The sequence below is a fragment of the Aptenodytes forsteri genome, unplaced genomic scaffold (assembly GCF_000699145.1).
Source record: "Aptenodytes forsteri isolate BGI_AS27 unplaced genomic scaffold, ASM69914v1 Scaffold120, whole genome shotgun sequence".
Lineage (NCBI taxonomy): Eukaryota > Metazoa > Chordata > Aves > Sphenisciformes > Spheniscidae > Aptenodytes > Aptenodytes forsteri.
The window spans coordinates 4,093,323-4,111,999 of NW_008795938.1; the positions used below are offsets into that span (position 1 = coordinate 4,093,323).

Sequence of the window (18,677 nt, forward strand, 5' to 3'; positions counted from 1 at the left end):
CCCCCCGGCAGCACCTGCGAGGGCATGCACATGGCTGGCAGCGGGGGGTCCAGCCTGCTGGGTGCCTGGGGCTGGACGTGCCTCAAATATTTTCCGTCCTGTATAAGCACCCATGCTACACTTCCCCCTCCACTGCCAGGCGGGCAGGCGCCCATGGCCCCCCTGCCCACCAGCCTCCCCTTTCTCCTGGGGGGTCCTGTTGATACTCGGGCAGCGAGAAAGCAGGAAAACCAGATTTTATTGATGAACGCGTCTTTCCAAGGAGACATCGGCATCCCCCACCCCACCCCAGAGCCTCGGGGGGAGCTGGTTTCCTTTAATGTTTAATATGGGATGCTTAAAGTATCAAAATAGTGAGAGAAGCCTCAGCGAGTGCAAAGGGGGAGTGATGGGGGTCCCGAAGCCAAGGAGGGGTGGGATGCTGGGCTGCGGGACCCCAGCGAGAGCTGGGTGTTAGTGGGCAGGGCATGAGCTGGGGCGGGGAATAAATGAACTTTGAAAGCTGCAGGCTCAATACTAGAGAAACGGAAAAGTTACAAAAATACTGCAGATCTTGGAAAACGATGCAGGCACTTGGGAAGGAGGAGGAGGAGGGCAGAGCTGGCTGGGGCCACGGGCGGGGGAAAGCCCGGCGGGAAGGCAAAGAGCAGCTCCGGGGGTGAAACCATTGCATCCCCCCTTATTCCTGAGCGGAGGCACTGTGGCTTCCAGCCCTGCTGCTCCCCAGCGGGACCCAGGCTGAAGAAGATGCTCATGAGGGGGGCTCAGTGCCTCCCAGGGAAGCTGCGGAGGAAGTGGAAGAGGAGGAAGAGGAAGATTCAGCCAGTAATAAGGCATTGGAGGTAAAAGGCGGCTCTGTGCGAGAGCTCGGCGAGGAACCGTGCTGCTCCCTGCACCCCATCGCACAGGAGAGGGCAAGCCGCCTGCCTCTCCCCCTCCCGCACAGAGAAGAGAGAAGAAAGGAGCACGAGTGGGAACGACAAAGGCACATGGAAAAAATCCCCTGCAGTGGAGAGCTCTCTGGCCCCGCATCCTGGGGCTGGCAGGTGAGCCCTGAGCCGGTGCAGCCCCAGCTCCCACCCCAGCTGAGTCCCCCGGGCACTCAGGTTGTGCCCTGGGAACATATGGGAGGGTGGGCCGGGCGGCAAAGCGGAGTTGCTGGTGCGGCGCCGGCTTGGAGCGGCAGCTGGGTTAGTCCCGGCACTCTGGGTGCGGGCAGAGCTCTGGTCTAGCCCAGGCAGCCCTTTGCTTGAGGCGGGGCATCTTAAAAAGGAGCGTCTTAAATAGGAGCGGGTGGGTGGGCGGCAGTCTGTGCGGTGAGCGGCGGGAGGGCGCGGGGCTCAGTTCTGCTCCTCGTCCCGCAGCTCCGAGGGCAGGAACTTGTACTGCTGCTGCCGGATCATGGCCAGCTTCTTCCGTGCCTCCTCCAGCTCCCGCTCCTTGCGCAGCATCTCCTCCTGGGCAGCGATGATCTGCCAGGAGAGAGCCCTGGGGTCACAGCTGCCTCCAACAGGGATGGCCAGAGCCTCTGCAGCGGCAATGCCAAGCCCAGAGCTGGGCTCTCCAGCTGCTGCTTCCCCTCCATCATAGCCACAGCGTCCCTGGGCTGGTGTGGCCCAGGTACGAGGGCTGTTGTTCCTGCGGTGGGACCACGGTCCTCCGGAGATAATGGGGAGGAGCACAGCTCCTGGGGCTCAGCCCCACGTGCCCTGTTCTCAGCTGCGAGCCTGTGGCCAGAAGGCAGCACTGGGACCTGTGGCATCCCATACCGGGCACCTTTCACCCCTTACCCGATGCTCTGCCCTTCACATGTGTCATGGACACTGGGATGGTGCGGGCACTGCACCAAGGAGAAGCCAGGGCGTTACACTCCTGGGAGCGTGCACCATCACCAGCTGTGCCCTCTGCTAAACACGGCAGGACGAGGGTGAAGCCACAGTGTTTAACTGGCGCTGGGTGGGATGGGTGCACCTACAGCCTTTTTGTGACTCTCTCTGGAGACATGCCCCATGCCGGTGGGTGGTAGGACATGTTCCCGAGACAAGCACACACAGGTTGTGGTGGCAGTCAGAGCCGCCCCTGCCACGTCACAGCAGCCCCACTCCTCACCTGTGCAATTCCCCCAACCATCTTCTCTTTCACCACCACCGTCTCATCGTGGTCCTGGAAGGCAGCTGCCTTCTGCGCTGCCTTCACCAGATTGTCCGATGCTCTCTTTACCGCATTGCCGGCGGCCTGCAGTGGGGAAGGGGGGGAGCAGCAGCGTAAGTCCCAGCACCAGGGCATGACTGCTGCCTGGAAGGGGGTGAAGGAACCCCTGGCCCAGGCCAGGCTGGCAGTCAGGAGAGGCAGCTAGGCGTGCTGAGAGCTGCAGGCAGGGATTCCTTTACATGGCTCGCTGCCTTGCCAGCCACTCATGACCATTTCAGGCGCTGCTGCTCCCAGCCGGGCTCTGGCTCCTGTCTGAGCCATGGGGCAGGGACTGGGGGGCGGCCCTGCTGACCCTCCCCAGCCCTTGGCCCCGAGGGACCGGCGCTGGGACCCCACGTTAACCCCCCAATGCATGGGCATTAGCCTTTTGTGTGCCATGTCCTCTGAGGATTAAGGGTGCTAAAAAACATGCCCCCCAAACATTAACCTCTCAAATGCCAGTGATGCAGTGCACACATTTCAGGCATTCCTGTGCCAGTTCATCATCCCTGAACGCCGTCGGGCTCAGCAGCCCAGCATCACTCACACGCCTGGCACGCAGCTAGCAGTGAAGTCCAAGTGACCTGGAGCCTGTGCTCCAATGAGCTCCCCGCTGATGGCACGCAGGCAGGGACCGTGAGCCCTGGGAAGCACCCATGTGCCCTCACCCCACTCCCACCCACCCTTCGAGCAGCTGGGAGGAGGCAGCTGGGGCTGGAAGGGCAGCCTGGGACTCACCTGGAGCCGCTTCATGGCCTCCGAGTCATGGTCAGCCTTCACCTTGCAGGCCACCAGGAGCTGCGCCGTGGAGGCAGCCACCTGCTTGGCAGACGAGATGAGCTTCTCTTCACTGGCATGGCCCTGCACCGCTGCATTGGCGGCTTCGCACAGGTTGTTGGTGGCAGCAGCCACCATGCGTGCCTGCGGCGAGAGAGGCTGGGGGGGGGGGGGGGGGGGGTGGGGTGTGTGTGTCGGGCGGGCGGGTGGTTGTGTGTGTTTAGCGGCTTCGCACAGGTTGTTGGTGGCAGCAGCCACCATGCGTGCCTGCGGCGAGAGAGGCTGTCAGGGGGGGTACGGGAGCCTCCCCCAGGGAGGGTATGCCCTGACCGGCCCCAAGGAGGTTGTGGGGCACGGGATGGCAAGAACCAGCTTCCACGCCATGTCTCAGCTGGTGGGAGAGGGAGCAAGAAGCATGGCTGCTTCTTCCACTGAGGAGAAGCGCAAGGGCAGAACATCCTCATCTTTGCAGCAGGAGCCAAGAGGAGGGTCCCCCCTATCCCCTGAGCATGACCTTGACACTCACGGCTGAAATGAGTCCCTGGGACCACTGTCCATCATCCACTGCATTGGCGGGGATGGCGCCCACCTGTGAGGAAGGAGAGGAGGAGTGAGGCTCACTGCCCCGCGCACCTCTTACCAGAGGGCACGAGGGCTACAAGCAGCCCCGGGAGAAGGGAGAACTACATTTTCTTATTTCTTTCCCTCTTCCAGTCTTACCTTTCCTTGGGCCACTAGTTCTCGCTGGGCCGCTGAGGCTGCCTTCACCAGGGCGCTCGTGGCTGCAGCAATGGATTTGGCAGCTTCCAGGATCTGCTCCTCAAAGTTCAGGCTCTCGTCTGCTTGCTGTGGGCAAAAGCAGGGTGTCAGTCCCAGGCAGGGAGGGGTGCTGGGACAGACGGAGCAGAGCAGGATGATGGCTGCAGGGGCTGAGGGGGCACATATAAAGCTGGATTAAGGGCTGTGGGGTGCAAGAGGGCATGGGCTGCCTGAGGAAGGTCCAGCTGGGGATGTGGGAGGCAGCGGGAGCGCAGGAAGAGGGTCCAGCTGTTGGATGGGGCTTCACACCTGGCTGAAGCACAGGCAGGAGAGCCCCAGCCCACCCCAAGCTGAGCATGGGGCTCAGCCAAGGCTCAGCACCACTACCTTGGGCTTGGCTCTTGGTTTGAGCTGCTCCAGCTTCTTGGCTGCAGCCTCAATGGCAGCCGCTGCCCCCAGCAGCTCGTTCTCAGCGATGACAGTGGGGTCTTCTGGGTCAACCCACTCTGTCCCTAGAAAAAACGAGAAGCGAGGCAGGTTAAACCTGCGTGCCTGCCTCATCCTACTTCCTCCATCAGCTGCTGAGCCCTCCACCCTAATCCCAGCCCTCGGTCCTGTCCCTTTGAGCAGGACCTTTCCTTACCTTTCATGGCCTCGGCTGCCTGGATGAGCTCAGTGACAGAGCTGGCTACGCGCTTGGAGTAGCCTGCCAGCTGCTGCTTCAGCTCGTGAGTCGGCTTCTGCAGGATCTGTGGGGAAGGAGTAGATGTAAGCACCTGGAAAAGGGGGACCTCATAGGTCTCTTTGGGGTGTGCTCCCCCGGGAAGGAGGGTGGGATCCCCCAGCTCCCCCACACATGTACACATCAGGTGTTGTCTGTGATGCTTTCTCGAGTGACCCTGGCTGGTCTCCTCCTGCCTGAGGACGGGATGAGCTTCCCCTTAGCCCTTCTGCATCCACAGCTTCTGGGACATCTTGCAGACACAAGACCTTCAGTGCAAGCCTTCCTGCACTCAGCAGCTACCCCCTCCAGGACTTCTTTCCCCCATCCCTCCCAAGCATTTCAAGCTCCAGAAGCATTTCCCCCTCACCACCTCCGTTTTGATTTGTCTGCAAACACAAGCCGGGCAAAGAGGGGGACCCTGGAGCCATGTCCCAGCCCAGGAGGGCTGGCCCCAGCACGACAATGTGGCAGGCAGAGCCATAAGGGTCCTTCACTGGGGTGGGGAGGGACACATGCACACACCACAGCACACACGTGTGCACACACGCAGGGTCTGTACGCACAAGCAGAGCTCACCGCTGGCCCGACTCACACTGCACAGGAGACAGCTGCCCATCAGCTAGAGCGGGTGTGAGTACATATGCACACACACGGACCCCGGGGTCCCTGTGGACACACGCAAGTGCCACCCCAGCACTGGGCTGGGCACGCAGACACGCCGTGAGCAAGGCTCATGCTGAGGTTAGACACCAGCAGGCACCCCAATGTCACCTTACTCACCGGCTGACAGGGAGGGAGGGAGAAGAAAGAGAAGAAAGCAGTGAACGCCCCGGCTGGAACACGCGGGCGCTGGGGACGGGGGGCACGGGGAGGCCAGGGGAAGGTGGGTGCTCTCCAGTGGGGGGTGAAAGACAGCCAAGAAGAGAGGTGGGAATGAAGGATCAGAGGTCCTGGGTGGGACCACCCGTGCTGCCAACATTAGCTCATACCTCAGCCTCGCAGGGCTGGGGGAGCTGGGGCACCTGGATGAGGCTCCCACAGCTGGAGGAGTCACCTACACCCAGAGCAGCCATGGAGCCGCTCTCCTCCTTGCCCCCCTTTACACCTATTTCTCCCCACCCTGAATTCCTTCAGTTTTCAGCCACCAGATCTCTCTGCTTTTGGAAGGAGAGACCTATTGTTACCAAATACCAAGTCCCTGTGGAGGTTCAAATTCCTTCCCCTCCCCAGTGAAATATGCAGGCTTTCCCACTCCTCTGCCGGGAGCCACGTTTTCCATCCTGAGTCAAATAACCCTCTTTCTCGAACCCCAACCACGCTTGTTCATGCTCCGTGCAAAGCACTGGTTCCCATGTGGTTCCCAACATACGGCAATGGACTTGCTGCTGCCAGGGAGCGAGGCAGCATCGCATCCGCCATCTCCCCTCCCATTCCCCTACATCCTTCCTGCTCGTGGCTTTCCAGGAACCTGCTGCCCTCTGATAAATGTGACCCACGTGCTTCATTCCTGCCTTTGCAGGTCAGAGTGCTGCGGAGGCTGGGGGAGTCATGGCTTTATCCTCAGACTTGCATGGGGCCATCCCAGCAAAGTCACTGGAGCTGCACACGGCTCGGAGTCCCCGAGCTGACGGCACACATGCTCATAAGCGCATCCAGACTAAATGCCACATTATTAAGCCTGCTATCTGCTCTGACAACGTGTTTAAAACTGCTAAATGGTCTCTGTCTGGAGCCGAAGGCACCCTGGAGGCTATGAGCTTAGTAAGATGCACCTTCAGTGAACATTTCATGGAAGTACCAATGTATGCTATTCAAGAGACGTCGCATGCAGCTGGACGGTTACACCCAAAATACAGCAGAATAGCGTGTTCCTGCAAGTAGGCTGACCTCGGACACTACCACACTAAGTCATTAGCCCAATCATCTGTTAACAACAGGTCAGCCAGAGAATTTCTCCTCAGCACTTCAGCCTTGGCTGCCATGACTTACGTGTGGCTAAAGCATCTTCGAGACAGACATTTGATCCAGATGCACGGGACAGAAAACTCACTGCTCCCTGTGGAACTGTACCCCAGTGGTTACCTCCTTTGGATAAAACCACCCTTTGACTTCCCCTCCACCTGGCTTCAATTTCTAGCCATCGATTCCTGCCCACCTCCTCTTTGTGCTGCCAGTGCTGGTTATCCTCTGCCTAAGGGGGCTTTTCCTGCAGGAAACCACAGTCTGAGCTCCACTGCCTTGTATCTGGTGAACCTGAATGGCAGACTCTCACCAAGCCCTTCTAACCAGCTTAGCGAAACCTTGCCACAGAGCTGACTCGCCCTCAATCTTTGCCCTGACCCTGGTTCGAGGGCTCTCGCAGCTCTGTGGGCTGGGTCTGCGCATCCCTCCAGCGCCCTTGACTCCACCTCTGTGATCTCGCCAGGAATGCAAACCGCTGGAAGGACCTCACTGGATCCTTTCTACTGCTCTGTGGTCTTAATTTGCTTCTTGTAAAGTACACTCATCTTGTAGCACAGCTAATTAAAGCAGCCAGCTGAAGTCCTCAGGAGGACTCAGATAGAGGAAGACCGGATCAAAAGGGTGCAGCTGGTGCTCGCAGTCATCACCTCTGCTATCGTGGGCACTGCCTGTCTCCCACTCTGCTGTGAGCTTAACAAGCTCTGTTTTCACACTGCCTGAAGTCTCTTACTCCCACCACTTTTACTGGAAGCTGCTTCAGGATTTTGCTCCCCTGTTGTTGAATTTCCAGCCTCCATCTGCTTATGGCCAGTTAATCTCCATCTGTTGTTAGCCAAATATCTTTCTTCAGAGCCTGTTCATCTCTCTGACATCTGCTTCCATGGCAGGGGCTTGGCCACGTGCTGTGCCGGCACAGGCAGTGAAGGGGGCTGTGCAAAGACCTCAGCGGGAGGAGGTGCAGAGCCCAGAGGACCTTGGGGATCTGGGGAGCACCCTGGCATCCATGGGCAGCCTCTGCCCACCCTGGGAACCGGGACGGGGACACTCACCACGAGCACGTGCTCAAGCAGCTCCAGGTAGCCTTCGGCACACTCCTTACCGAAGCGCAGCGCCCGCTGCCGCACGTCCCCGCTCACCTCCGGGTGGTAGGCGGCTTCCTGAAACCCAGAGACAGGGAAGCCCCAATTCACATCCAGCACCATCCCTGCCGGCACCCACAGCCACTCACAAACCCGTGCTAGACCCATGTCCCCTGCCCAACCCACCTTGCAGGCACGCAGCATATCTGCGATGGCACGGCGGCTCAGGTTGGCCGTAGCGATGACATCCTCCTGTCGACACGAGTTGCCAGCGGCCACCGCTTTGGCCGTGGCCATCGTGATGCCTTTTGTCATACGGATGAAGTCCTCCGGCGTGGAGACTTTGGCGGGAGGCACGGGGGAGGAGAAGACCTGCGAGGCGAGAGGCGGCAGTGAGGCACAGGGCAGCCGGCGAGTGGGAGGGCAGCCGCAGCACCGCGGCTGTACTCACTGCCAGCTCTTGGCGTATGTGCTCTATTGTGGCCTCCAGTGCCCGCGTCCCCTTCGTGGCCTCGTCCTCGACGGCTTTCACTGTCTTCAGCAAGGAAGTGACATTCGTCACCATCACCTGTGGAAGGGAGAAGAGAGCCAGGTGAAGCCCCACACAAGCTCTGGGCTGCTGCTGGCACTTGTCCCTCACTCGTGGTTTGGTCCAAAATGGCCCTGTCCCCATACTCTATTCACACGACCTCATCTTGTCCTCCCACCAATGCCTCTTCTGCATGTTGTGCCCCACCTTTTATGTGCCCCTTCCTCCCCCACCTTGCCCTGACTGCTCCCTGGTTGTCCTCCTGCCCCGAGACAGGCAGAGAAGCCCCCCTGCTCTTTCTCCAGCCTCCCCTGCCCCATCCCCTTCTTGCCCTCACGCCCAGCTCAGACCTTGGCAGAGTTCTTCAGCTGGTAGACAGCAGGGTCATCCCCAGCTTTGCCAGCAGCTGCCTTGGTGGCACCGATCAGGTCCCCAAGTGCCTTGGCCACATCCTTCACAGCATTGATCAGGACTACCTGGGGAGAGCAAGAACCAGGACAACGGCTTGGCTACAGCCACACTCAGGCTGTGTGGCCCAGCAACGGGAAATGTGGGCACCCCAGGGCACACAGCATACATGTATACAGCGCAGCCAGCACAAGCCAAAGCCCAGCCAGCCCTCTCCATGACACGCAGAGTCCAGCCCGGAGCACCACACACCACCTTCAACCCTCAGCCCCTTCAAGCAAGCTATGAGCAGCCTCCGTTCACCCCACACCTCCCAACCCACCTGAGTCTCCGGGTCTTCAGATCCCAGGCTCGCGGCACCCAGTTTTACCACCTCCGCCAGGCGGGTGATAGTGGACACTGAGGACTGGGCAGCCTGGGCTAGCTTCTCCTGGCTGGCCGTGGCGTTCTGCACCAGCACCTTGGTGTCCTCCACCAGCGCCTTGGCTGTTTTCAAGATGCCCTCCCTAGGGAGAAGAAGGGAGTCAGAGGGAACACAGCCCTCTACACGCACGCATGGTCCTTGGGGCGTAGAGAGGCTGTGGACCCTGCCTTCTGTATGTACAAGCTGGAGGGGCAACAGAGTCAGTGTGACCTGAATTTGCAGCTCTCCTTGGAGCTGGTCCACAGCTCAGAAAGGTGGGAGACCAGGGGACACAGTCTGACCCCTGTCTCTGTCTGAGCAGAGGCCAGACGAGGTGCCTGGGTACCTGTGGTCAGCGAAGGTCTCCGAGTTCTCCCGGTTGAGGGTTCCTGCCGTGGCAAACATGATGGTGGTATCGAGGTCAGCAATGATGCCAGAGACGGCGCTGGCTGCTGTGATGCAGGCTTGCGTCCCGCGGTTCCCAGCCTGCAGGGCTGCCAGCACGTGAGACACCTGCGGGGTACAAGTAGGGTGACTGGGGAGCAGAGCAGGTTCAGGCAACCTCCACCACACACATTCTCCGATACCTCCCAGGATGGAGCCGCTTCACACCAAGGAGGGGAATTGGGAATCACGTGGTCTGGACACCCCTTCTTAGCTATTGTGTTTGGGGGTCCAGGAGATATTGAACTCTGCTAGTTTCCAAATTAATAGGGTTTGCATGATGAGCATCAGAACATCGCAGCTTGTTCCTTCTTTAGCTGCTAAACTCAATTTCTGTACTTGGGCAAGCACTCATAGGAGAACAAGTTTCCTGATGGAAAGCAACCTTGGAAAGGAAGGACCTGCAGGAGGTCCTGAGCGTGCAGGCATGTGCCAGGCACTATGAACAAGTGTTTTGCTGTTGTACTCTTGCTTACAAGCTTTGCTGCTCTACCGCTGCCTTATTGAATAGAGACTTTTAGCCATGTTTTCATCTGTTATTCAGATGTTCTTTAGATTGACTAATGGACAGGACGCTTTCCACCACACCAGCAAAAGATGAAGGGGAGATCCATCACCCAGCATGAGCTTCAGGCTTGGCTGGAGACGGAGCAAACACTACGCCCACCACTGCAAGAACTGATTTGGAGAGCCCTGGGCTGCCACCAGTGTGTAGATCAGTCTCCTCTGGCAGGCCATCATTGGCACATCAGCAGGCAGCACCTGGACATCACACTCACCCATCACAGCACCAGCTGCTGTTATGGTGCCTGGAGAGGGGGATCCATCCTCCACCCCAGCAGCTGGGCAGGGCGAGCATGGCTGAGAGAGCCAGCAGAGCCCAACAGGACCAGGGGAGAACCTATCACGGAGGCTCCAAGGGCACATGGCTCAATCCGGCATCCCTCCCACCTTGCCACGCCGTTGCCCCTCTCTCCAGGCTGCTCACCTTCTCGGAAACCTTGCGCGCACTCTCTATCAGCTCCTTCTTGGTGTAGGCATCGCTGGGGCTGCACTGCAGCGCTCCAGCCTTGGTGACCAGGGCGGCGCAGCCATGACCCAGCTCCTGCACCCGGCGCTTGATGTGGGAGCCGATCTGGAGAGGAATACATGTGTGAGAAAGCCGGCAGGGAACTAAGCCCCGCATCCCTAATACCTGCTGGGAAACACCAGCCACCCCGACCCAGCTCCTCTCTCCCAGTTCTCCCACTCAGGAGGGGGAAAAAGGAAACACGGCTTTGCTCCACGTTTCCACACCATGTTACAGGGGAGGTGTGAACGCTGCCTGCCCCCAGCTGCGACGGGAGGTTCGAGTGTCCCTGCCCTCTGCTGTCATGCCCCAGCAGACCCTGCTCTGCCCCATGGCATGCTGCAGCACTCCCCCCCGTGCTCGCACCTCCTCATTCTCGGCGGTGAGCGCAGCTGGCTTGGCCTCTTGCGCCAGCTGCCCATAGTCGTTGGTGAGTTGGTTGGCCAGTATGCCCAGCTCGTCCGGGTTGGTGGTAGATTTGGTGACCTGCCGATGGAAGAAGAGCCGGAGTTGGAAGGGCCCTACACTAGGACAGGCAAGCAAGGAGGGCAGTCGCCTGCCTGGGTGGCAGACAGCGCTTTCTGCAGTGACAGGCTTGCTTGCACCCACCATCTCCTGCACAGTCACTGCGATGGCCTTAGCTGTCTTCACCATCGTGGTCTGGTAGTCCACAAAGGTCCCCTCTGGCTCGCCCATCGGCCCCTCGTCCAGCTGCAAGAGACCATCAGGAGACTCTGGCTCCAGCTCCAGCCCAAAGACCTTGTAGGGTTTGACCCTGACTCTTCCTCTCTCCCACCCCCAGCGCTGGCCAGGTCCTCTCCATGCTCCCCTCACCTGGTTGATGGCCTGGGTGATGGAGTCCACCATGCCACCCACAACACCTGCAGCGCTGGCTGCCTCATTCAGGGTGGTGGTCAGGTCCTCCACTGCTTCCTTCATCATCTGCACGGCCTCCTCCAGAGCCTCCTGGGTGTGGGCAGCTTGCTGCAAGAACAAGCCAGAGTGAGGGAAGGCGGGCAGTGGCTCCCCTCCTGACAGGGATGCCGCACATTTACCCCAGGTTTCTGTGTCTGGCACACGCATGTGCACCATGCAGCACCCACACGCAAAGGGGAGCACGCCACTGACACGTGCTCCTCCTGCTCACCTTGGGGTTCCCACCAGCCTCCTTGGCCGTGTACAGCATCTGCAGGGCGGACTCGGCCAGCGTTTTGGTCTGGTCCAGGAGGTTCATCTGCTGCTGGTGGTTGGGCGTTTTGGAGGCAGCGCCGATAGCCGCCATAATGAGCGGCTCAAAGTACTGAGCCATCTGCGACACCTAGGGAAGAGCAGCATCAGCATTAGCAGCTTCCAGCCCCAGCTGCCTTGTGCCTCTCCTCCCGCCATGAGCTCCTCCACGTGCACTGAGTGCCTCATCAGCATCATCATCCCCGTGTTACCTTGTGCCCCAGCTGTGAGGCCTCGGCCCGCGCCGCGCTGGCCACAGGCTCAATCAGGTTGCTGATCTCCTGGACAGCCGTGATCATCTGGTTGTGCAAAGCCTGTTGCAAAGAGAGAGTGTTGCATGAGGTTGCAGCAGGGCTGGGGTCACCGTGTCGTGCTGGGAGCCAGGGGGAAGGACGCCCATCCCTGTTAAGCTTGCAGCGGTGCATCCCCGACCCACCTCCTGGGAGATATCTTCTCGGGGGGCCAGCTGCTGGCTGATGGCAGCGAGGGAGGCCTGGTCCACCTCCCGCATGCATCTGTTCAGGACCTCAATGGCCTCGTCACACTCTCGCTGGCCTGGAGCTTTGTCCCTGTGTGACAGAAGGATCAGCCCAGTGCTGGCAGGTGCTATGCCACCCCTTCATGCCCAGCCTCGGCTGATGCCGGTGAGGGGCAGGACCCCTCTCCCGGGCTTTGGGGCAACCCAGTGTCATAGAGCCCAGGCATGCCAGCATGTGTTCCCATCAACCCATGCCAGGGCTGGAGGAGCAGCTCCCGCGCAGGACAAGAGGGACGGCATCTTCTGTCCCATTCCTTGCCTCCTGCCGCCAGTAGCAGCCAAGGAGATGATGGGTCAAAACATCCCCAGGGATGCTCGCTCAGAGCAGGGGTACCTACCAGCAGGGACAGGGCCACAGTCAAGCGGGCAGGACTCTCCTCACCTCATGTTGGTGATCAGCTTCTTGATGGAGTCTGAGACAGTGCGAGAGTGGCCAGCTAGCACCGACCACTGCGGTGGGTCCTTGGGGTTGACAGCCAGAGAGCGGGCGGTCTGGATGAGGCCGGCAGAGCTCTCCAGCATGGTCTTGGCCGAAGAGACAATGGGCTCCATGGCTCTGCGTCCCTGCACAGGGAGATGACGGGCTGGTGAGGCAAGGGACTGTGCATGGGAAGTTACTCCCTCTCCCACGACTCTCACACTGGAGCAGCCCCCTGAAGCCCAAGGCTTGCTGCCACCTCCCCATCACACCCCCCCAAGGCACCAGCCCCGCACTAGGACTCCATCCCAAGCTCAGGGGGAGGCACAGCTCCTCCCCACCCTACAAGCAGCCCCTGTCACAGCCAGGCCACATCCTCCCTGCCCCTGCTGCATCCCACCTCCAGGCTGATCTGGGCAGGAACGGTGGCAAACTCTGGGTTGGAGGCGAAGGCTGTCAGGTTATCCACGGCCTCTATGAGAGGGGCGGTGGCGGCACGGCACCGCTCCCGGTTCTCCTCGTTGAACTCGCCATCCAGGGCCTGGTGTGGAAAGACCAGAGCAGTTATCCAACCCCCACCATGCCCCAAATCCCATCCCCACCACGGTGCCCCAGCAGGGAGACCGCACCTTGATGGTCTTCACCAGGTTGGCCGTGCTATTGGCCACCTCCTTGGCTGACTGGACAAACTGGCGCTTGGCCACAGGGTTGGCAGTGCGGGAGGAGGCCAGGCGGCATGTGTTGCACAGGGCCGAGGTGTGCTTCGCTACGATGGTGGCTGCTGACAGCACCTGCAGGGAAGAGCAGGGTAAGGCAGGATCCACCATGACTCCCCATCCCCGCAGCTCTCCCTTCCCACCAGCCCCACGTGGGGCACCAGTGACCACAGGAGTCCCTCTTGTGACCCAAGAAAGATTGCCAAGGTCCTGCATGCCCATACAGCCTCCCATCTGGACTGTCACCCTTGCACCAAAGCTGCCAGCTGGTTCCCAGTACAGCCAATGGGGCCTGATGAGACACTAGCCATAATCTTGGCCAATTCTTGGGACGCAGCTCTTCCAACTAGCCTCACGCTCCCTTTCATAAAAGAAAATGCCCGTAACGGTGCCCCACCTCATACTCACCTGGGACTGGGTGCAGGCAGGATCCACCAGATTCTGGCAGGCCATCTGTATGGCTTGGTTAGCTCTGGCAAACTGAGTGGGGTCTACCAAGCCCTGCTGTCCAGCCTGGCTATTGGGGTCTGAGACCCCCACAAGGTAGGCAGCCTAGGAGAACGAGAGAGGCGGTGAGAGGGAGCTTGCACACGGTGGGGAGGCTCAGAGCAGGCACGGGCTGTGGAGGAGGCTGGCAGCACCATCCCATGGGGGCAGGCTTGGAAGGGTGCATACAGCATCTATGCACCGGGGTAACACTCAGGGCTGGGACTGAGTGTGTCTCACCTGGGCAGCTGCCTCCGTCAGCCCACAGAGAGCTTTGGAGGCGGCACTGATGGAGTCGCCAAACTCGGGCAGTTTGCTGTTCTTGGCATTCTGGGAGATGCCAGCCATGGACTCGCCCAGCACCTGCAGGACACACCATGCACCAGTTAGAGAGGTGAGAGGGAGCTTGCACACGGTGGGGAGGCTCAGAGCAGGCACGGGCTGTGGAGGAGGCTGGCAGCACCATCCCATGGGGGCAGGCTTGGAAGGGTGCATACAGCATCTATGCACCGGGGTAACACTCAGGGCTGGGACTGAGTGTGTCTCACCTGGGCAGCTGCCTCCGTCAGCCCACAGAGAGCTTTGGAGGCGGCACTGATGGAGTCGCCAAACTCGGGCAGTTTGCTGTTCTTGGCATTCTGGGAGATGCCAGCCATGGACTCGCCCAGCACCTGCAGGACACACCATGCACCAGTTAGAGACCACCTCCCGCTCCCGTACCATGCTCCCAGGTTCAGAGCTCACTGTGCTTCATCAACAGGGGAGGATGCCCATGTCCTTTTGCCCCCACATCCTTCCCAAACCTCCCCATCCTTCCCCAAACCTCCACCTCCAGCTCAGGGCTCACCTTGGAGTTCTCCATGACACTGTCAAGGCAGTTGAAGTAGGACATGTCGTTGACGGTCTGGGTGGGGTTCTCCAACAGCTCCTTCACCGTCTGTAGGGACACAGGTGTCACATCCAAGGGAAGGGTCCGCGACCTCCACTTGCACCTCCTCTTTGCTCCCTCCTGCCCCTCGCAGCAGGGTGCAGCTCCCCACTCCCCACCGTCTCAGCACCCAGACATCTCAGCCCCTCCACTGCCTTGTCAAGATGTAGCTTCTCACCTCCAGCTCCCGCAGGGCATTGTCACACTCCTTCTGGCCTGGCGCCTGCTGGGTGCACATGGTGATCAGCTGGTTTATGCTGTCGGTCACGGCCCTGCCGGGGACAGGGGAGAAAGACCCATGGATCAACACCAGCTCCAACACCCGGACCCACTGCTACAGCAAACAGTTCACAGGGAGCGGTTCCTCCTACCGTGCTGCTGCTGCCAGCTGATTCTTGAGGTTGGGGGCTGCAGGGTCGGCGGAGAGCGCCTTTGCAGCCAGCAGCAGCTTGCTGGAGGACATGGAGATGCTCTTCAAGTTCGACACCACCTGTGCCTGGTCTTCCTTATTCTGCAAGGAGCCAAGAAGGGAGCCAAGAAGAGTTACCTGCAGCAGGTTTCCAAGCTCCCCACCCACCCTGGGTCTTCTCCAGCGGTTTTCAAGCTGAGCCGGTTCCCTTCATCTAACTCACCCGCCAACAGCAAGGATACGGCGGCAATGCTTGCTGAACAAACCCAAGCCACTTTCTCCCCGCTGTTGCGGTTTTGCACAGCCCCAGTCCCCATCTCACCAGCTGCGTTGGCCACAGCCACTGTAACCACCGCTGCCTGGCCACCCCGCCTGCGGTCAGCTGCCTTCCCAGGCACCCCAAACCTCTCACTGTATCCAGGATCCCCCAACAGGTGTTTGCTCTCACCGGGGACTGGCTGGCCATCTCCACTCCTGCCTGCAGGAACTCATTGAAGTCCTGCCCAAATTTGCCGGAGGACTTGGCCAGGTCTTGAGGGGTGCCACGCGATGCCTGCACCAGCTCGTTGGCAGACTGGTTGAGCCCTGCGGCTGCTCGGTTCAGCTGGCTCTGCGCCTCCTGGAAATTCTTGGTGCTGGGAGGGAACTGGAGGCAGGGAGAGGTGTTAGGAGAGGATGGAGATGGAGGATGAAGGTCTGGCACATGCTTGGGCATATGCTACAGAGGAACCCGGTGTGGACAGACCATCTCGCATCCCTGCAAGGCTTCCCCCTTCCCCTCCCGCCCTTGCTCAGCTCACCGAATCTGCAAGCAGCCTCTTGCTGGCCTCTCCCACCATGCGGATGGCAGCATCCACGTCCCGCTGCCCTGGCAGACAGTTGACGCAGCGGCTCAGGGCCTGTGACACTGCCTTGGCCACCTGCGGAGAAGCAAAGAGCGGTCACCGTCTCCTGGCCAACCCCATGCTCTTCCTGCAGGCTGGTCAGGGGTACGCGGGTCCCCACTCCCCCTACCTGGGCCAGGCGCTGCTGGCTCTCTGGGTCACCAGGCTTGGCCACTGCTTTCCGCGCCTCCTCGATGAGGTTGTTAGCTTTATCCATGACGTCGCTGGCACACTCTAGCATGGCGCTCTGTGCCTGCGGGTCAGGGGTGCTGGCTGCCACGCCACGGGCAGCCTGGCTGAGCGAGCGCAGGGCCTGGGCCACCTCTCGGGCAGCGATCCCTGGGGGGATGGAGAGGTCAGTGGCTGCCGGCACGGTCCCCTCCCCTCTCCCAGCCCCAGCGTGGAGGCCAGTACCTGTGTAGTTCTCGTTGCCCTGGGCCACCTCTCCCAGGAGGTGAGCAATGGCAGAGCTGACGGCTTTTGTGCTGTTCCCCAGGTCCTGGGCACACTTCTCCATCTGCGGGGGGATGAGTGGGGACATGCTGGTGGGCTGCGCCTTCTGGTGGCTCCCCTGCTCCAGCGCCCACCCCGCATCACCCTGAGCCACCATTCCCTGTGCCCTCACCGTCTCTCCCGGCAGAGGCTTGAGCTTGCCGTCACGGGCAGCTGCCTTGGCTTCCTGCAAGTCCCTCTCCAGGCTCTGCACCAGACCCAGCGCAGAGTCTATCTCCAGGGGTCCACATGCCTCCTGAGCCTGCGATGGAGGAGAAGGGAAGGTGAGCGAGGCGACTGCTGAGCCCACCCTGCTGTGGCAGAGACCATGACCTGCCACCGGGCTGTCGCCACTGTCACCCCCAGCTCTGTGTAGCTGGGGTCCCGCTGTGGGACTGGACCCAGCTTCTCACCTTCTGGGCAGCTGTGCGGAGCTCAGCCAGAGCCGCGGCCAAGTTCTTGGCACACTGGCTGAGTTGCATCGCGGAGGCTTGGTCTGTGATGGTGGGGACGGTGGCCTTGGCTGCAGCTACCATCTTCCCACCAGGCTGCCGGGCCAAAAGAAAAAGCCATGAGAAGGGCACAAACCTGCAGCATCTCTCAGCTGCCCACGTGCAGCAGGTTTTCCGCTATCTTAGAGGAGGGGCAGGCATGGTAGGAAAGCTGTAATGCCAGAGCCGGTGTGTGAGGCTCTGGACAGTGCGGGTACCTGCAGGAAGTTCTGGCTGGCAGCAATGAGAGCCAGCTGGGCACTGGGGCTATCCGGCTGGGACTGGCTTCCTCGTACGCCCTGCACCAGCATCGGGATCTGCTCTGCCACCACCTGGCATTGAGAGAAGGGTCACTGGAGAGGCTCAGCCAGGAGGAGATGGATCTAATCCAGGACCAGTGACCGAAAGATCGGCTCCCGGGGGAGCTGCATGAGGATCGCAAGGTCCTGCCTGCCCTCTGCAGCTGAGCATGGAACCCCGGCACAGCTGATGGGAGAAGGGACGGGGAAAGGAAGCACAGGAGGTGCCAGGATCAGGCCTGCACCCTTACCTTGCAGCTCTGCACCAGCTGCTGCTGCGCGGCAGGGTTCTTGTTGGAGGAGGCGGCGTGCTGCGCGGCAGCGATGGTCTGGGTGGCGGAGGCGGCGGCTTGCTTGGCTGCGTGCTGGCGGGGGGAGGCATGGGTTAGCACCAGTGGCAGGGCAGCCTGCCCTGAGCCCCCCCAGCCACACACTGGGGCCCAGCTCCCCCTAAACTTCTCCTCCCACGCCTCTGCTTGTGACACCAGAGCATCCCCAGTACCCTCGGTGCCCGGCATCCCAAAGCGACACGGTGTGCACAAGGGAAGGGATGGCAGCTGTGGGGAGATCTCTGTGGGATGCGGCATGGGCACTGTACATGAAAAGGACTTTATCCCTCTGGAAAGTGCAGGGATGTGGGGGGTCCCAGCCAGGTCTCACTCGCTGACCGTGCCTGCTTGCCCTCCATGGCCCCCTTGCCCAGCATCTCACCTCCAGCTTGTGCACAAGCTTCTTCTTAATGGCGTTCTGGGCCGCGGCATTGGTCGCCATGCGAAGCCCCTCCGCTGCCTCGCGCAGCCGCTGCTGCTGCTCCTCGCTGTCTGGGTGTGCTGCGGCTCCCTGGAGAAAGAGGAAACCCATCACACCTTGCAGGGGCAACCGGGTCCCTTGTCCTCCTGAAGCAGCAGCTGTGCTTTGGCCTGACGCTGGGGAGCACCCCCAGGCAGCCTGGCTGCCTGCAATGCCAGGGAGATGCCGAAGGCCTCTCTGGGATTGCTCAGCAGCAGAAGAGCTAACAGCTCCTCTGCTGCCACCCACAGCTCCAGGAGGAGCCCCACTCCATTGCGCAGGTCCCCAGCTCAATGCAGGACCTTGCTCTGGGAACCGCTCCCCCACCCAAGGGCTGCTTGGCCCTCCACAGCACTGAGCCGATGGTGTCGGATGGGACTGGGGACCAAAGCCAGCGTCCATCCTCCCCCATGCCACTGACCTTCGCAGCCTCCACCATCTTGGCAGTGGCGTCAGCCAGGATCTTGGCTGCGCTCAGCAGCTTGCGCGAGTTCTCCAGGTCCGTCTCTCCCTCTGCATCAGCTTTGATGGCATTGACGAGGTCGGAGGTGGCCTGGGCCAGAATACGAGCCTGCCGCACCATTTCCCCTGGGACAGAAAGGAAGGGTGGACTGTTAGCAAGTCCCATGGGCTCCCCGATACCCCCCCATCCACTG

General features: G+C 60.7%; 1 protein-coding gene across 4 annotated transcripts in view; it reads right to left on the reverse strand.

Annotated features, from left to right (window-relative positions):
* Window positions 1-221: 221 nt before the first annotated feature.
* TLN1 (talin 1) overlaps window positions 222-18,677 on the reverse strand; it is a 30,439-nt gene continuing 11,983 nt past the window's right edge. The window contains exons 19-57 of one of the 4 annotated variants that reach the window (XM_009285192.2): window positions 18,443-18,609; window positions 17,944-18,072; window positions 17,484-17,597; window positions 17,152-17,265; window positions 16,856-16,990; window positions 16,576-16,704; window positions 16,365-16,467; window positions 16,081-16,289; window positions 15,867-15,986; window positions 15,515-15,712; window positions 15,029-15,168; window positions 14,836-14,929; window positions 14,577-14,666; window positions 14,278-14,400; window positions 13,652-13,795; window positions 13,157-13,318; window positions 12,928-13,068; window positions 12,492-12,673; window positions 12,008-12,140; window positions 11,784-11,885; window positions 11,492-11,662; window positions 11,179-11,328; window positions 10,954-11,055; window positions 10,711-10,830; window positions 10,264-10,410; window positions 9,178-9,344; window positions 8,751-8,934; window positions 8,371-8,496; window positions 7,943-8,059; window positions 7,678-7,863; window positions 7,462-7,569; window positions 5,231-5,233; window positions 4,370-4,475; window positions 4,114-4,238; window positions 3,688-3,813; window positions 3,494-3,556; window positions 2,929-3,111; window positions 2,110-2,235; window positions 222-1,472 (exon numbers count right to left, since the gene is read on the reverse strand). In XM_009285192.2, the coding sequence (XP_009283467.1) occupies window positions 1,341-1,472; window positions 2,110-2,235; window positions 2,929-3,111; window positions 3,494-3,556; window positions 3,688-3,813; window positions 4,114-4,238; window positions 4,370-4,475; window positions 5,231-5,233; window positions 7,462-7,569; window positions 7,678-7,863; window positions 7,943-8,059; window positions 8,371-8,496; window positions 8,751-8,934; window positions 9,178-9,344; window positions 10,264-10,410; window positions 10,711-10,830; window positions 10,954-11,055; window positions 11,179-11,328; window positions 11,492-11,662; window positions 11,784-11,885; window positions 12,008-12,140; window positions 12,492-12,673; window positions 12,928-13,068; window positions 13,157-13,318; window positions 13,652-13,795; window positions 14,278-14,400; window positions 14,577-14,666; window positions 14,836-14,929; window positions 15,029-15,168; window positions 15,515-15,712; window positions 15,867-15,986; window positions 16,081-16,289; window positions 16,365-16,467; window positions 16,576-16,704; window positions 16,856-16,990; window positions 17,152-17,265; window positions 17,484-17,597; window positions 17,944-18,072; window positions 18,443-18,609 (5,171 nt within the window). In that variant the 3' untranslated portion in view covers window positions 222-1,340. Of the gene's footprint in view, window positions 1,473-2,109; window positions 2,236-2,928; window positions 3,112-3,493; window positions 3,557-3,687; window positions 3,814-4,113; window positions 4,239-4,369; window positions 4,476-5,230; window positions 5,234-7,461; window positions 7,570-7,677; window positions 7,864-7,942; window positions 8,060-8,370; window positions 8,497-8,746; window positions 8,935-9,177; window positions 9,345-10,263; window positions 10,411-10,710; window positions 10,831-10,953; window positions 11,056-11,178; window positions 11,329-11,491; window positions 11,663-11,783; window positions 11,886-12,007; window positions 12,141-12,491; window positions 12,674-12,927; window positions 13,069-13,156; window positions 13,319-13,651; window positions 13,796-14,277; window positions 14,401-14,576; window positions 14,667-14,835; window positions 14,930-15,028; window positions 15,169-15,514; window positions 15,713-15,866; window positions 15,987-16,080; window positions 16,290-16,364; window positions 16,468-16,575; window positions 16,705-16,855; window positions 16,991-17,151; window positions 17,266-17,483; window positions 17,598-17,943; window positions 18,073-18,442; window positions 18,610-18,677 lie in introns of all 4 variants that reach the window. The other 3 variants (XM_009285193.2, XM_009285194.2, XM_009285195.2) reach the window with 3 other exon arrangements.